This window comes from Lissotriton vulgaris, chromosome 4_1 (genome assembly GCF_964263255.1).
Source record: "Lissotriton vulgaris chromosome 4_1, aLisVul1.2, whole genome shotgun sequence".
Classification (NCBI taxonomy): Eukaryota; Metazoa; Chordata; class Amphibia; order Caudata; family Salamandridae; genus Lissotriton; species Lissotriton vulgaris.
Window position 1 is genome coordinate 2,109,497,775 of NC_141691.1, and position 23,489 is coordinate 2,109,521,263.

The 23,489-nt window shown below is 45.3% G+C and overlaps 1 protein-coding gene across 1 annotated transcript in view; it reads left to right on the forward strand.

Annotated features, from left to right (window-relative positions):
- LOC147725140 (chromaffin granule amine transporter-like) overlaps positions 1-23,489 on the forward strand; it is a 353,689-nt gene that overhangs the window by 12,915 nt on the left and 317,285 nt on the right. The window contains exon 4 of the mRNA XM_086967117.1: positions 4,618-4,701. Coding sequence (XP_086823243.1) covers positions 4,618-4,701 — 84 coding nt within the window. The remainder of the gene's footprint in view (positions 1-4,617; positions 4,702-23,489) is intronic.

Genomic DNA, 23,489 nt, shown 5'->3' on the forward strand with positions numbered 1-23,489 from the left:
GTCCTTAGATCGAAACTCCTGCCACGAGCCTTATAGTGTATAGATCCTGTCCATGTTTATGGCTGTTCTAATTGACCTAATCTTGTTCTGCCTGAATGGCTGCTGTTGTAATATGTTGTTTATCATCCCTGTTCTGCCTAGTGACGGTACTGCTGTCGTACTTCCTACATACGTATGTACGGGGGGAGGGGAGGGAGTGGGGTTGAGGAGGGGGAGGGAGGGGGAGGAAAGGGAGGAGGGGAAGGGAGAGGGAGGGGATGAAAAGGGAGTTGACATGTACAGTATATTTTTCTTTCTGTTGTGATTCTTATTTTTTTCAGGATGCTGTATCTCCAACCCACGCAATGTCACAAATCTCACACAAAACTCTGAAGCCTTGGTATAGACTATCTTCCAGCTCTTCTCTGACGATCCCAGTATGCTGTACACCCCGTTTCACTACTCTGTTGTTCCACTTAGCGACCACATCAACTGCTGATGACTGACACCAAGTCTTTATCGGAAAACCTCAACATAGTCTCCTTTAATGTCAAGGGCGTTAACCACCTGGTGAAAAGACGGAAAGCCTTTGAATACCTTGCTAAATCAAAAGGAGATATCCTCCTATTGCAATAAACCAAACTTTCAGAAGAGGAGACACGGTTCATTAACCTCAATTGGATCTCACACACACTCTGCTCCCCCGCTGATCACAAGAAAGGTGGAGTGATCACACTGGTCGCAAAAAAATCTGACCTCTCTGTTGTTTGGCATGGAGGGCAGGTTACTCATCACACATCTATTAAGATATGATTACCCTATTCACGTTGTAAACATATACGGCCGGAGTTCTGGGATTCGGTCTCCCGAGCCATAGAGAATATCCCACAGGATGACCTATTAGTGGTGGGGGGTGATTTTAACCTCCCTCTGGACCCAGTACTCGACAAACAGTCCAATTGCATGTTCCACCCTTCCCGCTCACATGAGGCCCCTCTGCAACCGTTTTCTCTTAAAAGACTCCTGGCGCCTACAAAACCCCGATGGTAGGGACTATACTTTTTACTCAGCCCTGCATAACTCGTGCTCCAGAATCGATGTTATCCTTATTTCGAGCTCCTTCACCCACCTCATTGAGGAAACAGACATCGCCCTAAAATTAGTCTCCGACCATTCATGTATTAGCACCAAACTTGCTGGCTCCCAATTGATCCTACCCCCTAGACGATGGCGGTTCAATGAAGAAACCCTGTCAGATCCTGTGTACAAACAACAAATAATTGACGCCATAGCAGAATATATCTCAGTGAATGACTCTCCTGACAAAGCTCCCGCCACTGTGTGGGACGCACTTAAGGCCACAATTCGGGGAGTTATCATTAACATTAGAGCCAAGACTAATAAGAAACTGAACGAGGACCTGGAAAGGCTTGAACAAGATATAAAAAATCCAGAATCCACCCAGAAGTCCAACCCTGATAAGGCAGCAGCCCTTGAACTCTTAGTCAAGAAGAAATATGAATATAACCTAGTTACCAGCAAACGGGCCGGGGTTTGGATCAATAGATTCAAAGCTCTAAGGCTATGTGAAGGGAACAGGGCTGGAAAGCTCCTCGCATCCTACCTCAAACACAAACAGAAACTGCTCACTATAGCCTCAATCAAACACCCCACAAATAAAATCCATACGAAACAGGCGAAGATTGTAGACACCTTCAAATCGTTTATGAGGACCTTTACAAAAATGACACAACCCTTGATACAGAGCCTGTGTTAGTTACTTGGAATCCCTGAATCTCCCTAAGCTCTCGGAGGAGGATAGTGCCCGCATAGGCTCCCCTTTTACAGCAACAGAAATCCTATCTTCCATCAAAACCCTTAAAAGTAATAGGGCCCCTGGCCTGGATGGGTTCTCTGCGGCCTTCTACAAAGCCTTTGACAATCAGCTTAACCCAGCGAACTTCAAAATCTACCAGACTGCCTTCCTGGCCAAGCAAGACTCACATTGGCTGGTGCCACAACCAGGATACACCCCGGTTTGGCTCACGGTAGAAAAGGAACTCCTTCAGAACCTTGACCCCACATCCTTCATTACCATTGCACTACACACCTCCAACTGCACCAGATCCATCTTTAAAAATACAAAAGTAGCCCTCCTAAACGTCAGCAAATACTTACAGCACCAGTTCAAACGGTCAAAATGGGAATCCCTATGGCATAACCCTACATTGACATACAAAGGACAGCCGCTACATAACGAAAACTGGGTTGCAAAGGGGATATTCTTCCCACACCAACTGTTTAGTCCAGAAAATTCTCCTTTGCTGAATTACAGGATAGATATGGCCTAAAGGGGATAGAGTTCTACAACTTCCTGAACGTCAAGGTGGCAATCTCCAAAGCGAAACTTAACAACCAGGCACCCTCCTTCGCTGGCTACTTAGCTACTCTCAATAGGCTAGGCCACCAAGTCTGAAGCTCCCAAGCGGTTATATTTTGCTTGCATCAATATGTCTGGTTTACTTTATTATTATGCTTTAGTTGTGATTTTTGCACTCTTAGATATTATTACACCTTCATCAAGTATTTTTTTTTTCATTCTTTGGTCTCAGTTTTTCCTTTGTTACCATTCTGTATGTATTGTTCTCTCTATTGAAACTCCCAATAAAATGTTGTGAAATAAAAAAATAAATAAATATTAAATTACACAGGACACACAAAAGTCATTGGTATTAGCATCAGAAGCTTCCCAATGCAAAAGCTATTGGCCAAATTCAAATTAGTTAGGCATTTAACTTTTCTTCTGTTTTTATGGCTCGGCTGGATTTGACTCTAAGAATGAGTCACCTCCGACAAATATTCTTCAAAGACTGATATCTATGCGTATCTCCTAAATGCAGGATGGCCAGAGCACGAAAGTCTGCCGCACAGTCAACATGGGCTTCCACTTTGTATCTTCTCTTAGACCATGAGTACTTAACTCTGCACTTTCAAGGAGAAGTTCCATTACACGCTACAGACCTTGTTGCCCATTTGACTGGGACAAGGCACCCAGCAGGATGGTACCAGCTAACATGCCACTATGAAAGTGGCAAGACAAACAAGTCTGCTCCATCCTTTCTTGTCCCAGTCTGGGATCCCTACGCGCTGGTGCCAACATGTTGGCTTGCCTTGCCTCATGCAAAAACAACAGTTGATGGACAGATTGCAGAACAATATCATGCATTCACCCCAGTACAGAGATCTGGGCCTAAATCAATTGTTTTTTTGCTCGCTATGCCATTCCGGTTTGAACCAAGCCATATGCAAATCAGTCTTAACCCTGTGCCACATGGGAGCAGTCCAGCCCAAACTGCCAAGCCAGGTCCTCCCTGGACTGGAAACAAGCATCCTAGGACCGGTTTCGGGCTTTCATCCCTCTTCAGCCAGGATAGCTTGATTCCAGTGGCATGGAGAGCACAGGACCCACGTCTGAGCATACCCGTCCCACTCGGGGTGACAAATGCAAAAACAACAGTCCTTGGTCAGTGCTGTCTTATCTACCACCTTGGCCAACACTCCTGTGTGCTTTTCTAGCACTGTGTGTTCCACCCCTATGTTAATCCCCCCCCCCCCCATAGCTAATCTGCCAATCCATCCTTGCACCCACCGCCCAAAAGCCTGGAACTGTCTCGCCTTTCACCAAGCCTTTTCCCCCTCATTTAATAACAGTAACAAGTCTGTGATAAAATGAAGGCCTGCGAATAGCGCATTGCATGTTGTTTCAACCATCCCAGGAAAGGATTCTCTAGATTAATAGTCTCAAGAACTTTGAGACCCTCATGGATGATTTGCAGTGCTTTATATAGCCTGATTGATTAATTGGTAGTATTCAAATGTTTTAATGGAGCCCCCCACATTGTGCAAAAAGTAAAATCATCTCGGCCCAAGGAATGGCTTGTTTTCTCAAACTCATTCTATAAAATTGTTTACCCTGGACATATTTAGCAATACAAATATTGCAGTCATGCTCAGTTATCTAGTTTAAAAACACAATCAAATACATGATTGCCAACATGCCATTGGCAGCTCAATGTCCCTAAAAGTGTAAACGTGTGATCCTTTATGAGAAATGAGAGGAGAAAGATTGAGAGGTATTTGGAGCCCTCTACAGTCCTTCACTTGGACACCTGCTTCAGCCAAGACAGGAGTGAACAATGACATTAATGACAGCCAGGGCTGGGCTGGGAACCAAAGCAGCCCTTGCAAAAAATGTCAAACCTGGGGAGCAGGAGAAAGTCACAGAGGTGTCAGCAAGAACCCTCTGCCCTCCATAACTGGCCACCATTTGCCCCTTCCTTCCTTCCTGAAAAATGCCCAGTGGAGTAACCAGGCCATCCAGGCCTGCTGATGACCCATTTCAGAGTGACTCCCTGCCACTCTGTTTTTTTTTTTTTTTTGCACTCAAAATACATTCGCTCTGAATTAAAACATAGCACTGTTGATGGGGTAACAGCCAGGGTACAGTCTAGAAATAAAGCAGAACACTTTTAGCCATTTCAATTCTTCTTTGTTTATCATGGATACGGTGTGATGAAGGTTGTTGAAGATGAGCAATGCAATGTCTGCTTATGCTCTTTTCTCTTATCTCCCTCGCAGTGTTTGCTTTCTCAGGAACCTACACATTGCTGTTTTTGGCGAGGATGCTGCAGGGAATCGGGTCTTCCTTTTCATCTGTGGCAGGTGAGACACAAACTAAAATGCAAAGTGATTCAGTTAGTTCCCATTTTACATGGAAAGCAGTGTTGAATGCCCAAGATCAGAGAAGAATAAGGGGAATTCAGCTGGATCTTGGATCAGGCAACTGCTAATGAGCTGGATCTGGCATCTGGCCCTATTGAAATATGTTCCATTTGCCTCAATGTGAATAGCGGAAACCAAGACACATTTTGCCACTCCCTCACGTTGCCTGCTTTCCATTCAGGGCAGAAATCTGCATGGAGTGACGACAGTCCTTTCACTTTCAACTGCACCCAACACAAAGGCCTCAATTAAAGGGTTGTCAGCCCTTAGCGTATTAGTGTCTCATCCTGGCTAAGAGCTGCCTGGAACCTAACATCTTGAATCCAGTGCAATGGAGCGAAGCAAAGCACTCAGCCTGTTATCACATCACTAGTGCTTTAGAGAAATTATGACTGGAGGAACGTTTTTGACTTTGTCCAACCTCTATGAGTAAAAGATACCCCTGCACAGTAAAAATGCCAGATGTAGTAATCTGTATGAATAATTCCACTCCTAATGATTTATGTTAGGAAATGACCCTCTCTGAAGGGTCACCCCAATTTTGTGCCTTCCTTATTCTCATTTTCTGACCTTTACCAGTGCCAAAGTGCATGAGCCCTCTTCCCTAAACATGGTGGCATTGGTGTGTACCTGATTGGCATATTTGATTTACTAGTAAGCCCATTGTAAAGTGATATAATATATACCCAGGGCCTGTAAATCAAATACTACTAGTGAGCTGCACTACTGATTGTGCCACCCACATAAGTAGCCTTTCAAACCTGTCTCATGCCTGCCACTGCAGTGTGTTTGTGCAGTTTACTGCCACTTCAACTTGGAATTTAAAGCTACTTACCAAGCCTTAAACTCCACTTTTATTATATATGTCATCCCTAAGGTAGGACCTAAGTAACCCTATGTTAGGGGGCCATGTAAGTAAATGGTAGTGCATGTACTTTTATGTTTTGCATGTTATGGCAGTGATAAACAGCTTATTAACTACTGAGAGGACTACTCCTCTCATAGACTAGCATTGGGAATTTGTTAACTTTTAACTGATCAGAGAGGAGTAGCTTTTTCATGTTTCACATTTTTGAAATGATAATGATAAATTCTCCTTACTGGTGAAGATGGAGTTACCATTACTTTTTTAGAAATGCCACTTTTAGAGAGTGGTACAAAAGGGGGTGGTGATGGACGGAGTATCTGAATCAATCAAACACTCACACCCAGTCTAAAGATCTGGGTTTAATCCATCACCGGTCTTTAGCCAACTCTGCCACCCCAGTTCAGACATGGCTATATGCAAATCAGCCTGACCCTGTGCCTCATGGGAACGGTCCAGCCCGAACTGCCCATCAACTGTGTTTTTGCAATTTTCACCCCGAGTGGGCTGGGTATGCTCAGACGTGAGTCCCAGGCTCTCCACACCACTGGAGTCAAGCTATCCTGGCTGAAGACGGCTGATAGCCAGAAACCGGTCCTTGGATGCTTGATTCTGGTCTAGGAAAGACATGGCTTGGTACTTCGGGCTGGACTGTTCCCATGAGGCACAGGGTCAAGGCTGATTTGCATATAGCCATTGTCTGACCTAGGGTAATCTGGAGTGCAAAAAAACGATGGATTTGTGCCCAGATCTCTATACTGGGATGAATGTAAGACATTGTTCTGCATTCTGTCCATCAACTGTGTTTTTTGCACTTTTAGAACGTGGGCATTTCTATGCATTTACTACTCTGTGTGACTTGAAGCCTGTCTCCAATACACATCTGGGACTTTGTGCTAGCCAAAACACAGAAAAGAGAGGTGTGTCTGAGTACCCATCTGTATTCTGATTGCCTTGCCTGGGCACAATGGAAGGGAGAGGCTATCAATTTCCTTGAATAGGCAGTGGCCTGTCCCCACACAATGGATGGATTACCCCCCAAATATAGCCTGGCAGACTTGGTTGAAAAGGATATTTGTGCATTTCAGAGAGCTGCTTTGAAGTCACCACCATACTTTTGGGTATAATTACAGGTTCTGTGACTGCCTAAAATCAGACACTACTGGACTTGTAACGGAAGCTCTGACCGAAGAACTGCTGTGCTGCTTAAAGGACTCAACTGTACTGCTCATCTAGAAGCCTGATTCTCTGTTTGTTTCAATAATTCCTGCTGTTGTTTGTCTTTGCTCAGGAGAGCTGGACTCTGCCTTCACTCCAAGTGTTCTCCAAGGTCCTGTTGGTTTATCTCCTGTTGTTTGAGACTCAGGGAAATCAAAGTTTCTACCCCTGCTCCTGTGCTTGGTTCACTGGAAATGGTACAGATACTCACAATATAGATTTTGCTGCATCTCCAGTCTGCATGTTGCAGAACCGGCGCATCTTCCCAGTTGCAGTAGTAAAATGCATTGAATCAGAAGCAGCAATTTGCCTCCAGAGATCAATACATCAGACAGCTTATCATCAATGGTGCAGCTTGGTGAGATCGACGAACCCCCTCCACTGTGTGATACAATCCAGTGCATCGCTCGATGAACCTCGACTCCAGCACCCCTCTTCAAAACTGACACATCGCCTCTACTGCATGGAGAAGATCAGCCCACCCTGCACCTGCAGGCCTTTACATCGACACATCTCGCTATTTGCAACCAGGAAAAGTACTTCATTCACCTGGGCCTGAGTGGGTCCTGTAGCCAGCCAGCGCTCTATTGTGGTTGCCCGAATGCTGACTCTGCCCCGGTCTAGCACGACCTAAAGTGAAACTTTTTAGCGCTACTTGCTTCAAATGGCTTTACTGCATTTATTCCTTTGAAATTCAATATCTCAACTTCTATACATTGGTTTTTAGTTTGTTTGGCCTTGTTTTATTCAGAATATAATAATCTATTTTTCTAAACCTGTGTGGAGTCTTTTTGTTGTGTTACAGTGTGTATGTGTTGCACAAATACGTTAGACATTGCCTCTTTAGGTAAGCCTGACTGCTCTTTGCAAAGCTACCCGAGGATGAGCACAGGTTATCTTTTAGTGTGTATCTAGCTTACCTGGGCTACAGTGGTGGTGAGGTTCCGTGACGATCGTAAGTGGTGTTTTCGACTCACACGAATATGGTCGAGTCTGGTATCTATGAACCGCAAATGACGAGTTTAGTGGGTGTACGTGTTTTCGCTGTGCTAACCTAAACCGTTCGTTTGTTTCGTGGGTTTCTACATCCGAGCCCACGGGTTCCATCTTAGATGCGGCATCCATTTTGTCTCTTGCCCTCAAGTATCCAGCGAACGGACGCTGTCCGCTTCGCAACCCTGGGATTCCCAAACTCCTGCGGAAGACACGTTTCCTTCGAAAGTGTCTTTATGATGAGGGGGACGGCACTGTAAAGCAGATGGCCCCGCTCGAGGCTCATCTTGCCGTGCCGGTCTATTGTCTTAGCCGTGCATCTCATTAGACACGTCCCTTTGATGCCTGCAGCTCGTGTTTCCCGATACCACCCCCTTTACACCCTTTCCGATCTCCCCACTGTTCCTGTCTTCCTCTGCACCTGTTTCTGTCCTTTCCTCAATCTGTTTATTGTTGATTGGAATGTACTAATGGTGGGAAGATGGGTTTTTACAGTTGGGAACCACCAAACGTTTCCGTACTTATGTTCCGGGCCTTGAATACATGAAAGTAACCCCTTATGGTTTTTACGATGGGAACCGAGTTGTAACCTTTTGTGTACCATGTTAACCTATGGGAGAAAACTGTATAAAAGGAGCGACCCACAGTAGCAATTCGAATCAGGCTCCGTGAACCTACATGTTATGTACTTCTCGTGACTTCTGTGTTCCCTGCAGTAATAAACCTCGAATCTTTGACGCCGAAGGAAGTGTCCCGTGTCTCTGTCATTTGTACGCCGGAACAGGTTACCCACGAAGGTTTCAGGTGTTGTCCCCTGGCACCGCTGGGTCTTAGAAAAACCCAGTCCTTCAGTTGGCACCCAACGTGGGGCTGCATCAGTGGTACCGGTCCAAGCCCGACGATCGTGAGGAACTTCGTGTGAAATCTCCGAGGGAAGGTGCACCCCGCTTCATCGATCCTGTTGTCGAAACAAGTGGCCCGACGACTTTTCCCGCGAAGATTCCCGCCTCCTGACGGCTGCGACGGACTGCTGCCCTGACTGTAGACCTGTTTTGGCGCCTGGCGTAGACCTTGGTACAGCGAGACGATTGACGGGCCTTCCTGGTGACGCCATCGATCTTTGAGTTAAGTATTTGTGGGTCGCTCCCAGAGTCCTTAGTTGTGGGTGCTTAGTTGTTGCATGGTTCCATTGCATTTGTGGTTCTTAGTACTTGGTTCTTTGTTGTAATATTTGACGTCTGCAGTCGCCAAAAACCAAGGGTTTTTGCTTTTTGCAGGGACATTGTTAATCCTGTAACCCTTGAAGTTTGTGGAACTCGGTTAGTGTGCACGATGCCTGGCCGTAGTACTTTGTTTAGTTGCTTCAGAAGTTGTGGTGCGGATTCCCGACTGGAGGATTCGTGTCCGATACCTCCGGTTGGAACTCCAACTTACGAGCTATATAGCAAACACGGGTTAGGTCCGATTACCTTTAATGAGTATTGGATTCGCTATACTAAAAAGGATGGTGTCCTTAGTTGGCCACCTCATGGTAGTTTTGAGACCCCGATTTTAGATAATTTAGAAGCTCAATTGTTCAAAAGGAAATCAAGGCCGGCCATGTTTGATGCCTTCCGGTTGTGGCGTAAACAGAGAGAAATCAGACAGATTAAACGTAATCAGAGAGAAGGAGAAGTTACTACGGTGAGAAAAGCAGATCAGAATTCTGCTCAGGCGGCAGAACTGATTGCCTTGACTAGAGCGTGTGTGTTGTCGAAAGGGAAACGAGTGAATGTGTTTACCGACAGTCAGTATGCATTTGGCGTAGCGCATAGCTTTGGACGTTTGTGGCGAGAGAGAGGTTTCATGACATCGCATGGTACGAAGATCCAACACGGACAGCTCGTGAATGATCTTTTGGATGCACTTACATTGCCCAAGCAGGTGGCGATTATTAAATGTAGTGCACACCGTAAGGTGACGGATGATGTTGGTCGTGGGAATGCGTTCGCTGATGAGACTGCTAAGGAGACTGCCCGGAACCTTAGCACTAGGATGTATGTGACGAGTTCGGTTAGGTGGCCTACGGAGACTAGTATGTGTGAGGATACCATCGAGAGTGTGAAAATGATTCAGAACGAGGCCACCGAAACTGAAAAGACGAAATGGAAAGAGAGTACGGGTAAGTTGGACGCGAATGGTTGCTGGATTGATTTGTCGGAGAATAAGAAGTGGATGTTGCCAGATGCGTATGTACTAGCTGTTGTGACGATGGCACACGGCTTGGCACATATTAGCGCGAAAGTTATTTGTAAGTTGTTATCCCCTGTATGGAAGAATGATGGTATCACGAAGTGTGCTGAGAGACTGGTGAAGAATTGTATGATATGTATGATGTACAATCCTGGAAAAGGAACCCCTACACCTCCTGGCCATTTTGCTCCCCCTTCATGTCCCTTTGAGGTGATTCAGCTAGACTTCATCCATATGGAGCGATGCAATAACCTGAAGTACGTTTTAGTTGTGGTTTGCGCATTCTCCCGATGGATTGAAGCCTACCCTCTTAAGGATAACACTGCCCTGTCCACTGCGAAAATCCTACTGAAGGAATACTTTCCTCGGTATGGAATGCCACGAATTGTATGGTCTGATAACGGAAGTGAGTTTGTGGGGAGTGTGATGAAGAGTGTGTGTAAGGGCCTTGGAATTACCCAGAAATTCCACATCGCCAATCATCCCCAGTCAGCCGGTTTGGTTGAAGGGTACAATGGCACCCTTAAATTAAAGCTGGCGAAGGTTCAGGCTACGACTGGTCTCTCGTGGCCTGACGCCTTACCTCTAGCCCTTCTGTCTACTAGGGCGACTGTACACTCCCGTGTAGGGCTTAGTCCCTACGAGATTGTGTTCGGCCGCCCTGCGAATGTTTGGGGGGTGCCTAGACCGAGTGTGTTCTCTGATCTTGAGTACCCAATGTTGATCGATTATCTGCATGATCTGACTGCTAAACTGAGGTTTATTCACCAACAGGTCTTTGAAGCACTGCCGACGCAGACGGAGGGTCCAGGCCACCAGCTCCAGCCCGGAGACTGGGTGGTGACTCGCAATTTCGGAAGAAAACGAAACCTTGAGCCCCGTTTTACTGGACCCTACCAAGTTCTACTCGCCACGAGGACTGCTGTTCGTTTGGAAGGACGTAAACACTGGGTGCACGCCACCCATACTAAAAAGGTACCTCTACCTTTGCCGGCAGACTCGTGGGTGAGGAAAGGCATTGCTTCGTCTGAAACGGAAACTGCACAGACCTTTGTTCCTTTTAGCGACGCTCAGCTTGTTGGAGAACCCTCAGCGCAGCAGGACGACATTGTTGAACTATTGCCACCTACAAACTCAAGATCTGAACAATCGACTGATCAGCAGAACTCTGTCCCACCATCGGATCAGTTGTTTGATGAACAGACACGTCCTGGGAGAAGCCGATACTTCCTGAGATCTAATACTAAAGACAAATAAAAAATTGTGCTTTCTCCCTTGACATCCACATTATCCCATTGACACCATTCAGTCTGAACACACTCGTATAATTTTGGTTTTTGTAAATATTGTGAGCTTGTTTCCACACATGTTTTTGCTTCCACAGCTTGGAAATATTGTGTATATTTGTAAGTAAGTACCTTACATCCGGGTGTACCGTAGGGCCGCGCGTGTACTTCCTTCTGGTTAGTAGGTCTTGACACTAGGTCGAAGGCCGTCGGTTCCTGGGAACTCCTGGGGATTGACTATTGCTACACAGAACGAAGTGCGTCAAGAAACGTTGCGGACGGTTTTAGAGGATGCCGTTCTCTAAGCTAGTGGATTTGGAAAAAGCTCAGGCTAAAAGATTCAAGTTGCAACAAATCACTCGCACAAAATGCTTCATGATTCAAGTGTTCCTACTGTTTCTAACTGTTTCTTCGCTATTGATGGGTGGGGTGTATTATCTGATATTGGCGTTCTTGCCTTCTGCCTCACCTACCCCTTCTCCTGAACCTAAAACTACCTCCACTGTTTCTCCTCATTCCTTCCACATCTTACCTCAACACGAGCAGGCCAGACGTGCGGAATTTATGAATAACTCCTTTATTCAGCTCCTTCATCAACATCAGTTGGTGGTTAACACTACCAATTGTTGGGTGTGTGGGTTGATGCCACATACCACCGATAAGGGAATTCCGTACTTGGTCCTTCCTTATAGTTCCCAGGGTTCAACTCGAGCATTTCAAACAATGTTTCGAAGTGCACTAGATTCCTATCCCAATCGAGAGCCACGTTCTTCCCACTTTGGTCCTGGTCCGTACCGCAAGCCTTTGGCTATAGCGATCGCTGATTTAGATAGGGATATCTATGAGCCGTCGCTCATCCCAGAGGAAGAGGTGCGAGCCTATAGGGATCTGAGTGAGGTTGAGTATAGTGCGCTCGTGGGTGAAAGACAGCTTAGAAGCTCGTCTCCGATATGGATCGTACCCCACCTTGGTTATTTCTGTCTAAAAGGTCGTGGCCGAAGACCGAGAGCTTATCTTGGAGAGAGTGCTTGCTCCGAGACGTATGTCTTACCGATGCTCTCTTCCCCTGTGTTTCTGACTGCCAAGGGTACGTACTTTGTCTGTCATGATCGTGCCTATACGTGGTTGCCCTCCGACTTTGCGGGCCCATGTTACATTGCAAATTTGTTGCCTCCGACTTTCACAGTCGCCTCCGATTACCACAAGACTCGAATTGTGAGGGGCGTGATTAGCGAAGAAGACACTGCCGGTCAAGAGGCAGGAGACTTTTTCAAAGGTTTCTTTCCATTTTGGGGACCTACGGTTAATAGTAGGAACCTGAGACAATTGACCCGAGTGGTGGAATCGACAGCTAATATCACTGCCAGTGCCCTTGGTAACATCACAGCAGAACTTCAGGCAGATAGGCTCATGAAGTTACAAAACCGTATGGTTTTAGACGTTGTTTTGGCAGATCGAGGTGGAGTATGTAAGGTGATCCATTCGAGCTGCTGTATTTTCATTCCTGATAACGCTCCGACTGTCTATCAAGCCATCTCAAAGTTGCATAAGATCTCTGAGTCCATACACGTGGACGTAGGGGATTGGACGCTACTTGGGTGGTTTTGGGGCCTGATGTCGACTTGGGGTTGGAAGATTCCGATGATCATCGGGGTTGTTGTAGCGTTTCTGTTCACGTGTTGCCTTTGCGTGCAGTGTGGTCCTGCCTTATGTGGCCTCTGTGCTACAACGTGTATAAGACAGCCGCCTGTTACCAAAGGAGCTCAGATGGATAGAATTATTTTGCAGCAACATCTAGATGGTTTGATGAATATTGAATATGATTCTGACTAGTGCTTGCCTACATGAGGGCAAAAGGAGCGTCTGAGGTTCCGTGACGATCGTAAGTGGTGTTTTCGACTCGCACGAATATGGTCGAGTCTGGTATCTATGAACCGCAAATGACGAGTTTAGTGGGTGTACGTGTTTTCGCTGTGCTAACCTAAACCGGTCGTTTGTTTCGTGGGTTTCTACATCCGAGCCCACGGGTTCCATCTTAGATGCGGCATCCATTTTGTCTCTTGCCCTCAAGTAGCCAGCGAACGGACGCTGTCCGCTTCGCGACCCTGGGATTCCCAAACTCCTGCGGAAGACACGTTTCCTTCGAAAGTGTCTTTATGATGAGGGGGACGGCACTGTAAAGCAGATGGCCCCGCTCGTGGCTCATCTTGCCGTGCCGGTCTATTGTCTTAGCCGTGCATCTCATTAGACACGTCCCTTTGATGCCTGCAGCTCGTGTTTCCCGATACCACCCCCTTTACACCCTTTCCGATCTCCCCACTGTTCCTGTCTTCCTCTGCACCTGTTTCTGTCCTTTCCTCAATCTGTTTATTGTTGATTGGAATGTACTAATGGTGGGAAGATGGGTTTTTATAGTTGGGAACCACCAAACGTTTCCGTACTTATGTTTCGGGCCTTGAATACATGAAAGTAACCCCTTATGGTTTTTAGGTCTCGTAGCGATACAGCGCGTCAGCGCTGTACTCGCCGAGATCTTATGTCAGGGACCATGCTTCCCAGGAGACAGTGTCTGTCACGCGCTTTGCCTCTTCAAGGAGGCGATTTCCGTTGGCCACGCGCACAAGACCGCGCGCTTCAGCAGTGATTACACATTTGATACATTTCACTGTGTGCATCCACAAGACCGGGCGCTTCAGCAGTCATTACAAATTTGATACATTTTACTGTGTGCGTCCACAAGACCGTGCGCTTCAGCAGTCATTGCAGATTTGACACATTGACACATTTTACGTCCTGGTGCATTTTCCAAAAGCTCGCAGTATTAGAAGTTTTAAGCAAAGTAATTTGCAATGCTTTTGTTGTCTATGGTGCCATAGTAGGCGTTTTCTGCAGAGTGATTTTTCGGAAGGCTTTTTTTTGTAGTTGGCGCCGTGTTAGAGGTTTGTAAAGCGTCAAATCGTGTTTTGCATGTTGTTGGCGCCATTATAACTTTTTGCATGTGCGTCCTGGTACATGATGTTTTTAATGCTACACGTTTGTTGTATTTCGTCGCAATTACTTGCCAACATTTGTTAAGCTTGCAGCGCTTCAGCAGTCATTGCAGATTTGACACATTTTACGTCCTGGTGCATTTTCCAAAAGCTCGCAGTATTAGAAGTTTTAAGCAAAGTAATTTGCAATGCTTTTGTTGTCTATGGTGCCATAGTAGGCGTTTTCTGCAGAGTGATTTTTCGGAAGGCTTTTTTTTGTAGTTGGCGCCGTGTTAGAGGTTTGTAAAGCGTCAAATCGTGTTTTGCATGTTGTTGGCGCCATTATAACTTTTTGCATGTGCGTCCTGGTACATGATGTTTTTAATGCTACACGTTTGTTGTATTTCGTCGCAATTACTTGCCAACATTTGTTAAGCTTGCACTTTCATTATAGTGCGTGTTGTTGTGCTTTTTTTCCCCAAACAGTAACTATCGCAAAATTTTCCCCAAACAGTAACTATCGCAAAATGGACACGATGTTATCTGTTATTTTACCGAATGCTGACTTTATATAAGTAGTGAGGCGGACTTTGAATGGAGTGCGTGTCGTGCTTTTTGTGTGATTTTTAGAAAGGCTTTTATTGTAGTTGGCGCCGTGTTAGAGGTTTCCTGTAGAGTCATTTGCAAGTGTTGGACTACAAGCATCTAATCGTGTTTTGCATGTTGTTGGCGCCATTATAACTTTTTGCATGGGAAGTGATTTGCAAGTCTGGTTAAAACCAGCGTGAGGTTAAAATCGTATAGAGAAGTGCCATCTCTTCATAATTACTGTTAAAGTATGCACATCGTTTTCTTGAATGGAGTGCGTGTCGTGCTTTTTTTCATTCAAACAGTAACTAGCGCAAAATGTGCACGATGTTTTGGTGTAAGCCTATGTGTTTTCGTTGTCTATGGCGCCATAGTAGGCGTTTTTTGCAGAGTGATTTTTCGAATGGCTTTTATTGTTGTTGGCGCCGTGTTAGACGTTTCCCGTACAGTCATACACTTTTGGGAAATATAATTAAAAGAGCACGCATCATGTACCACTGTAGTATGCTAAGTCTAACTTAATTTGCCATAAGGAAGTTGCTTTAAAAAGACATAGGCAACTTTATTTAATATGCTTATAAGAACGTGTTCTAACATGTGTTGTTACAGCATGTGTGTAAAAAACACTTATCAATTCTGAAGGGATGGCATGGGTGTCGCATTAGAGGGAAAGCCACGATTTAATGCAGATTGGAGTTCTGCCTCTATATCTAACAGACTTTGGCTCGTAGGAAGGCTGAAGACCAAAATTAAGACGTGGTAACTTTACAACAGAAGCTTCCATTTAATTTACGCGTGGCATTTATTTGTGATACACTTTTAGGAAATATAATTAAAAGAGCACGCAAAACATAGCACTGTAGCATGCCAATTAGCTAGGAGTCAGTAAGATTAAAAATACATACGCAACTTTATTTAATATGCTTAGAACACGTTGCTGTAACATGTGTTGTTACAGCATGATTTTAAAAAGCTACACAATCCAGATGTAGTTCACATAAAAGTTTCTATTCTTAGCGGCTGGCCTGCTGGGATTTCTCCGTTGTTGTTACTTTACAGCCAAGGTTGTAAATAGAGGAGACTACCCGGTGTGACATGCTAATTTGTTTTTCTGTTTGTTGTGCAGGGGTGGTGTTACATGTCACAATGGTACTTAAAAAGACGCTTTATAGGCGCCATGTCTGCTTTCTGTTTTGGAATTGTCACACGTTGTCTTTTTCGGCTTTCGTATTACAAAAAGCATTGCTTTCTGTAATAATGCGAACTATGTAGCTACTCTATATTTCTCATTAAATTTCTCCTGCACAGTTTAAAATTATTTCGGCAAATTACATTTTGTGGGTATGCTTGCAGCTTTGTTGCTCCACATTATCCCCAAACATCAGGAACTTTGCAATAAATATCAGGGTTGCTTTTTTGTCTAAAATGTAAAGCTAACTATGTTTTCTGCCCTGTTTAAAAATGCGTTTTGCACCTGGGCTTTCTTATTCTCTTACTAGTCCTAGGATTGCTGTCTCTAAGCAATGCATTGCCATATTTATCTTAACTACACACAGATTTCAATGCTTTTGAGTCTGATTTGCCACCAACTTCTTAATATTGCATTTTGCGCTTTACATTCACACTGAAACTATTGCTGCTTCACACCATCTCCAAAGCATTGTGATATTACTGTGTGCTACTACTTTGCAGTACCACTTTGCATTCTGCATTACCCCGATGCACTGTACAATACTACTCTGCACTACAACGCTTCACTATTACTTGCCTACTAGTGTGCACTAACAGTCTGCACTACCAGTCTGCGCTACCAGTCTGCGACTAGTCTGCAGTACCAGTCTGCACTACTAGCTGCGCTACTAGTCTGCGCTACCAGTGCTTATAACAACGTGTTCTAACATGTGTTGTTAAAGCATGTGTGTAAAAAAACAGTTATCAATTCAAAAGGGAGGGCATGGGTTTTGCATGAGAAGGGAAGCCATAATACAATGCAGATTGCAGTCTGTACTACCACCATGCGATCTGCAGAACCACTAAGAACTACCACTCTGTGCAATGCACTACCACTATACACTAATTCTCTGCACTATCACTCTGCAATATCAATATACACTTGCCGATATTTATTAAACTTAGTGTGTTTTTGATTACTGCTAAGTTTATATAAACAGTGAGGTGGACTTTGAATGGAGTGCATGTCGTGCTTTATTTTTTTACAAAGCAGTAACTAGCGGAAAATGGGCACGATTAGTGCAAAATGAGCACGATGTTTTGGAGTAAGCCTATGTGTTTAACAGTGCTTTGCTTAGTCTTCACACAGGATTAGAATTACCAGCAGATTAATTTGCAATGCTTTCGTTGTCTATGGCGACAATAGTAGGCGTTTCCTGCACAGTGATTTTTTTACAGGCTTTATATTGTAGTTGGCGCTGTTTTAGAGGTTTCCCGTAGACTCATTTGCAAATCTTGTACAACAAGCGTCTAATCGTGCTTTGCATGTTGTTGGCGCCATTATAACTGTTTGCATGCACATTGATTTGCAGGTCTGGTTAAAACCAGCGTTGGGTTAAAATTGTATACAGAAGTGCTATCCTTTCATAATTAATGTTAGAGTATGCACATTGTTTTCTTTGTTTCACGGCAATTGTTTAGCTATCAATTCGAGAGGGAGGGCATGGGTGTCACATGAGAGAAAGCCAAAACTCGATGCAGTTGGTGTTCGGCCTGTATATCTAACAGACTTTGGCTCATAGGGAGACCGAGGTACAAAATTAAGACGTAGGGGCTTTTGAATGGAAGCTTTTATTTAATGTAAGCGTGGCATTCATTCGTGAAATACTTTTGGGAAATATAATTAAAATAGCACGCATAATGTGCTACTGTAGTATGCTAAGTCTAACTTAATTTGCCATAAGTTACCGCCTTTAAAAAGACAGAGGCAACTTTATTTAATATGCTTATAAGAACGTGTTCTAACATGTGTTATGCGGCGTGCTCTACAACAAAAGCTTCCATTTAATTTAAGCATGCCATTTATTTGTGGTACACTTTTGGGAAATATAATTAAAAGAGCATGCAAAACGTAGCACTGTAGCATGCTAATTACCCAGAAGTCAGTAGCATTAAAAGTACATAAGCAACTTTATTTAATATGCTTAGAACACGTTGCTATAACATGTGTTCTTACAGCATGAATTTAAAAAAACAGCAAAACAATCCAGATGTAGTTCAGTTAAAAGTTCCTATTCTCAGAGGCTGGCCTGGTGGGATTTCTCTGTTGATGTTACTTTACAACCAAAGTTGTAAATAGAGGGGAGTACCAAGTGTGACATGCTAATTCGTTTTTCCTGTTTGTTGTGCAAGGGTGGTGTTACATGTCACAACGATACTTAAAAAGACGCTTTCCAGGCGCCATGTCTGCTTTCTGTTTTGGGAGTGTCACACGTTGCTTTTTTCGGCTTTCGTTTTACTAAAAGCATTGTTTTATTTAATAATACAAAGTATGTAGCTACTCTATATTTATCGTTAAACTTCTCCTACACAGTTCAAAATTATTTCGGTAAATTACATTTCGTGGGTATGCTTGCAGCTTTGTTGCTCCACATTATACCCAAAGATCAGGTAGTTTGCATTAAACATTAGGGTTGGCTTTTGTCTGAAATGTACACCTGCAAGAACTTAGAGGATGTGCTGTAGCTGTCAGCAAGCTGAGATGTTGTGAAACAAATGTTTACTTTTACTATCTGTAACAACGCCGTTTATCATACTTTAAATAAAATCACGCATAGCAATGCCCAGAATCATTGTTACTACATTTAGCATTGATAACACCAGTTCTTAATTACCTGTTGTTGCGTGACTGCTCTCCTTACACATCATATATTTCCTTTTTGCATTGCTCTATAACTTAACTATGTTTTTTGCCCTGTTCAAAAATGCATTTTGCACCTAAGCCTTCTTATTCTCCTACTAGGCCTAGGATTGCTGTCTCTAAACAATGCATTGCTATACTCTTTTTAACTACACACAAATCTTTATGCTTTTGAGTCTGATTTGCTATCAACTCCTTAAACTTGCATTTTCCAGTTTACATTCACACAAACTATTGCTGCTTCACACCATCTCCAAAGAAGAGGGAGTTTTTATGAAGCTCCAAACATTGTGATATTACTCTGTGTTACCACTTTGCAATACCACTTCGATTTTGCATTACCCTTATGCACTGTGCAATACTACTCTGCACTACAACACTGCGCTACCAGTCTGCGCCACCACTCTGCGCCGCCACTCTGCGCCGCCACTCTGCGCCGCCACTCTGCGCCGCCACTCTGCGCCGCCACTCTGCGCCGCTACTCTGCGCCACCACTCTGCGCCACCACTCTGCGCCAGCACTCTGTGCCACCACTCTGCGCCACCACTCTGCGCCACCACTCTGCGCCTCCACTCTGCGCCGCCACTCTGCGCCGCCACTCTGCGCCGCCACTCTGCGCAGCCACCCTGCAGCGCCACCCTGCAGCGCCACTCTGCGTCACTACTCTGCGCCACCACTCTGCGCCACCACTCTGCGTCACCACTCTGCGCTACCACTCTGTGCCACCACTCAGCGCCACCACTCTGCGCTGCCATTCTGCGCTGCCACTCTGTGCTGCCACTCTGTGCCGCCAGTCTGTGTCGCCAGTCTGTGCCACCACTCTGCGCCACCACTCTGCGCCACCACTCAGTGCCGCCACTCAGTGTCGCCACTCTGTGTCGCCACTCTGTGCCACCACTCTGTGCCACCACTCTGTGTCGCCACTCTGCGCCGCCACTCTGCGCCGCCACTCTGCGGTGCCACTCTGCGCCGCCACTCTGCGATGCCACTCTGCGCCACCACTCTGCGCCACCACTCTGCGACACCACTCTGCGCCGCCATTCTGCGCCGCCATTCTGCGCTGCCACTCTGCGCCGCCACTCTGCGCTGCCATTCTGCAGCGCCACTCTGCATCACCACTCTGCGCCGCCACTCTGTGTCGCCACTCTGTGTCGCCACTCTGTGCCACCACTCTGTGTCACCACTCTGCGGTGCCACTCTGCGCCACCACTCTGCGGTGCCACTCTGCGCCACCACTCTGCGGTGCCACTCTGCGCCACCACTCTGCGCCACCACTCTGCGCCACCACTCTGCGCCACCACTCTGCGCCACCACTCTGCGCCACCACTCAGTGCCGCCACTCAGTGTCGCCACTCTGTGTCGCCACTCTGTGCCACCACTCTGTGCCACCACTCTGTGTCGCCACTCTGCGCCGCCACTCTGCGCCGCCACTCTGCGGTGCCACTCTGCGCCGCCACTCTGCGATGCCACTCTGCGCCACCACTCTGCGCCACCACTCTGCGACACCACTCTGCGCCGCCATTCTGCGCCGCCATTCTGCGCTGCCACTCTGCGCCGCCACTCTGCGCTGCCATTCTGCGCTGCCACTCTGCGCCACCACTCTGCGCCGCCACTCTGTGTCGCCACTCTGTGTCGCCACTCTGTGCCACCACTCTGTGTCACCACTCTGCGCCGCCACTCTGCGCCGCCACGCTGCATCACCACTCTGCGCCACCACTCTGCGCCACCACTCTGCGCCACCACTCTGCGCCACCACTCTGTGCCACCACTCAGTGCCGCCACTCAGTGCCGCCACTCTGTGTCGCCACTCTGTGTTGCCACTCTGTGCCACCACTCTGTGTCACCACTCTGCGCCGCCACTCTGCGCCACCACTCTGCGCCACCATTCTGCGCCGCCATTCTGCACTGCCACTCTGCGCCGCCACTCTGCGCCACCACTCTGTGCCGCCACTCTGCGCCGCTACTCTGCGTTACCACTCTGCGCCACCACTCTGCGCCACCACTCTGCGCCACCACTCTGCGCCACTACTCTGCGCCACCACTCTGCGCCACCATTCTGCGCCACCATTCTGCGCCACCACTTTGCACTACCATTCTGCTACTACTCTGCACTACCACTCTGCTCTAATATTATTCATTACAACTCTACTCTCTGCATATTACTATGCACTCTGTATTATTACTCTCCAATATGCACTACTAATCTGCAATCTGCACTACACATCTGCATTATGCACTATTATTGCAGTAAATATCTACATTACCACTTGCTCTCTCAATCTCCACTCTGCATTAATACTTGCATTCTTTGTTATTACTCTGCTTTACCACTGTCCACACCACCCAGCAAGACCACAACACGGTAACATAATTAAAAAATACTATGATATTATTTAGAGATATAACTACATTACTCAGACTAATATCATATATGAATAATACTGCCACATCATTTATAAGCATTCCCACATTATTACGATACATTCCATATCACTCAAAATTAGCACCTCATTAATCAAAGATAAAACAACATCATACTCAAAAAGCATTACATTATTTAAGAACTCAAATACATTACGAACAAATCACATTAGTTATAAACACGATCGCATCACTGAGGAATACAAACACATCCGAAAAATGACTCAACATTACTTATATTATGAGCACATTACTCAGAGACAACAGTACATTTGTCAGAAATACTTAAATATCAATGTGACTAACTAGATTTAAAGAAATGTGAACACGTGCAGACTTTTCATAAATAAGCAGCTATTTAACTGCACATATTTAATGCGAATACGTCTATTAATATACGATGTATTTACATGTTATATTTTCTTGCTGTGCTATTTTGAAAAAGGTTAACATATTTATTAATATACTAATAACGAATAAGTGCATATAATATTATGCTTTGGGTAAAACAGAAACTAACTTAGATTTCCTAAAATGTAGTCCGATTTGAAGAAACGAAACTGCAACAACTTTAACGTTCGCCTTTGCCCTTTTCGTTTCCATTGACATTTAGCAGCCAGCCTTTTTCGCACTTACCCATTTTCTCACTAACCCTATGCATTTTTTTCTAAACAACCCTTTGTATTTTATTGCCCTTGGAGACTCTTATCAGATAAGAAGATCCTACTTAAACTGAAACCCAAAAGAGTTGGTACAGACATTGGTACTTGGCGTCAGCAAACTTCTCTTGGATTGCGCTCTGTGATTATTCCTAAACTTCGACTACGCTTTTACAAACATTTGGAATTATTTCCAAATTGCTATTGCAAAAGGTAAGCTTCTTTTTGACTTATTAAAAGACTTTTTCGTAAAAATAGCCTTAAATTATAACTATACAGAATTTAGCAAAAAGCATCTTTAAATTAATATACCTAATAATTACTATGACTGTCCGACTTTAGAATGTTATTTAAAGCTTATAACTTATTATATGTACGTGCATATAATTATTTGCAACATTTTCCTTACAGCAAAATTACTTGGAGTACTTGGCTAAGGCGTTTACGACTACAGGTAATAAAATCGTAATTTGGAACAAACGCAAGAAATTTGGACACCATAAAACGTGAGTGGTTACGCAGTTTAAAATTATTCTTTACTTTTGAAGTTAAATTCATGCTATTAAAAAATTATATATAGTAGCAAGAATTATCTTTGACAAGGTTAGCCAAGGTAGTATATAACCAGTATGTAATTATATATTTCCGCAAGCAAAATAGCAAAATGGAACTGCGCAACTTAGTATATTCCTTGCAATTCGCCTCGGCAATATTTACATCGGTACAATTTGGAATTAGCAGAACATAGGATCGTTATTAATGTTCGCAAACGCATTCCCAAAAATAAATACGATGCTTAACATAGCAGTACCTGTTCGACAATTATTAACAAATACAAATGCGATTGAAAATACTCATAGAAGTAGGTGTTCGACAGTTATTTCGAAATACAAATGCAATTGAAAATACTTTTACAAAGTAAAAATCGCCACACAGCCAATATTTGAACAAGCTTCGCTATATATTTACAGTGATATCAATGATTGTTTGTACGTAATTTTATAAGTCAGATATTTTGCAAGTCAGCGACGGCTCGTGGAGGGAGTTACGGTAGGGCAGGAGAGTAGGGAGGGAGAGGGGCAGGGCGGAGGTTGCTAAAAAACGGCATATGGATAATGGAAAGGGGCGACCACTCGGTCCCCCCGAACGTATGGCGGAGTGCCTCGATCCCCCCGGGAAGTCATTTTGGGGCGGGAAGCGCGTCTCGGCTGGTATGCCCGAAGCGGCGTAGCCGGGGCGCGCTTTTTCCCGCCCTAGAGTGGGCTGGCCTAGACACCGACGTAGCCAGCCCCGCCCTAGGGGCAGGCAGGGGCGGGTTTTCGCCCGCCCTGAAGAAGGATAAAAAGAGACGCAAGACCAGAAGACGTCCTCTTGTTCTTGTGCTCCGAAGCTGCACCTCCTCGCTACACGTGAGCTCGGGACGGAACGAAGAGCCAATTTTGAGCGTTTTGATCCTTTTCTTTGTCTTCTAGATACTTCCTCGGAGAGATGCCCAAGAAAGGCGCAAAGAGAATGACGACCGACCAGATGGTGCGGGCCCTTTGCAAAGAGGTGTCTGACATAAAGAAACGATTGGCGGAGCGAGATGGGGAGGAGGGTTCGGGCCCTGCGCCGGCTGGAGGGAGA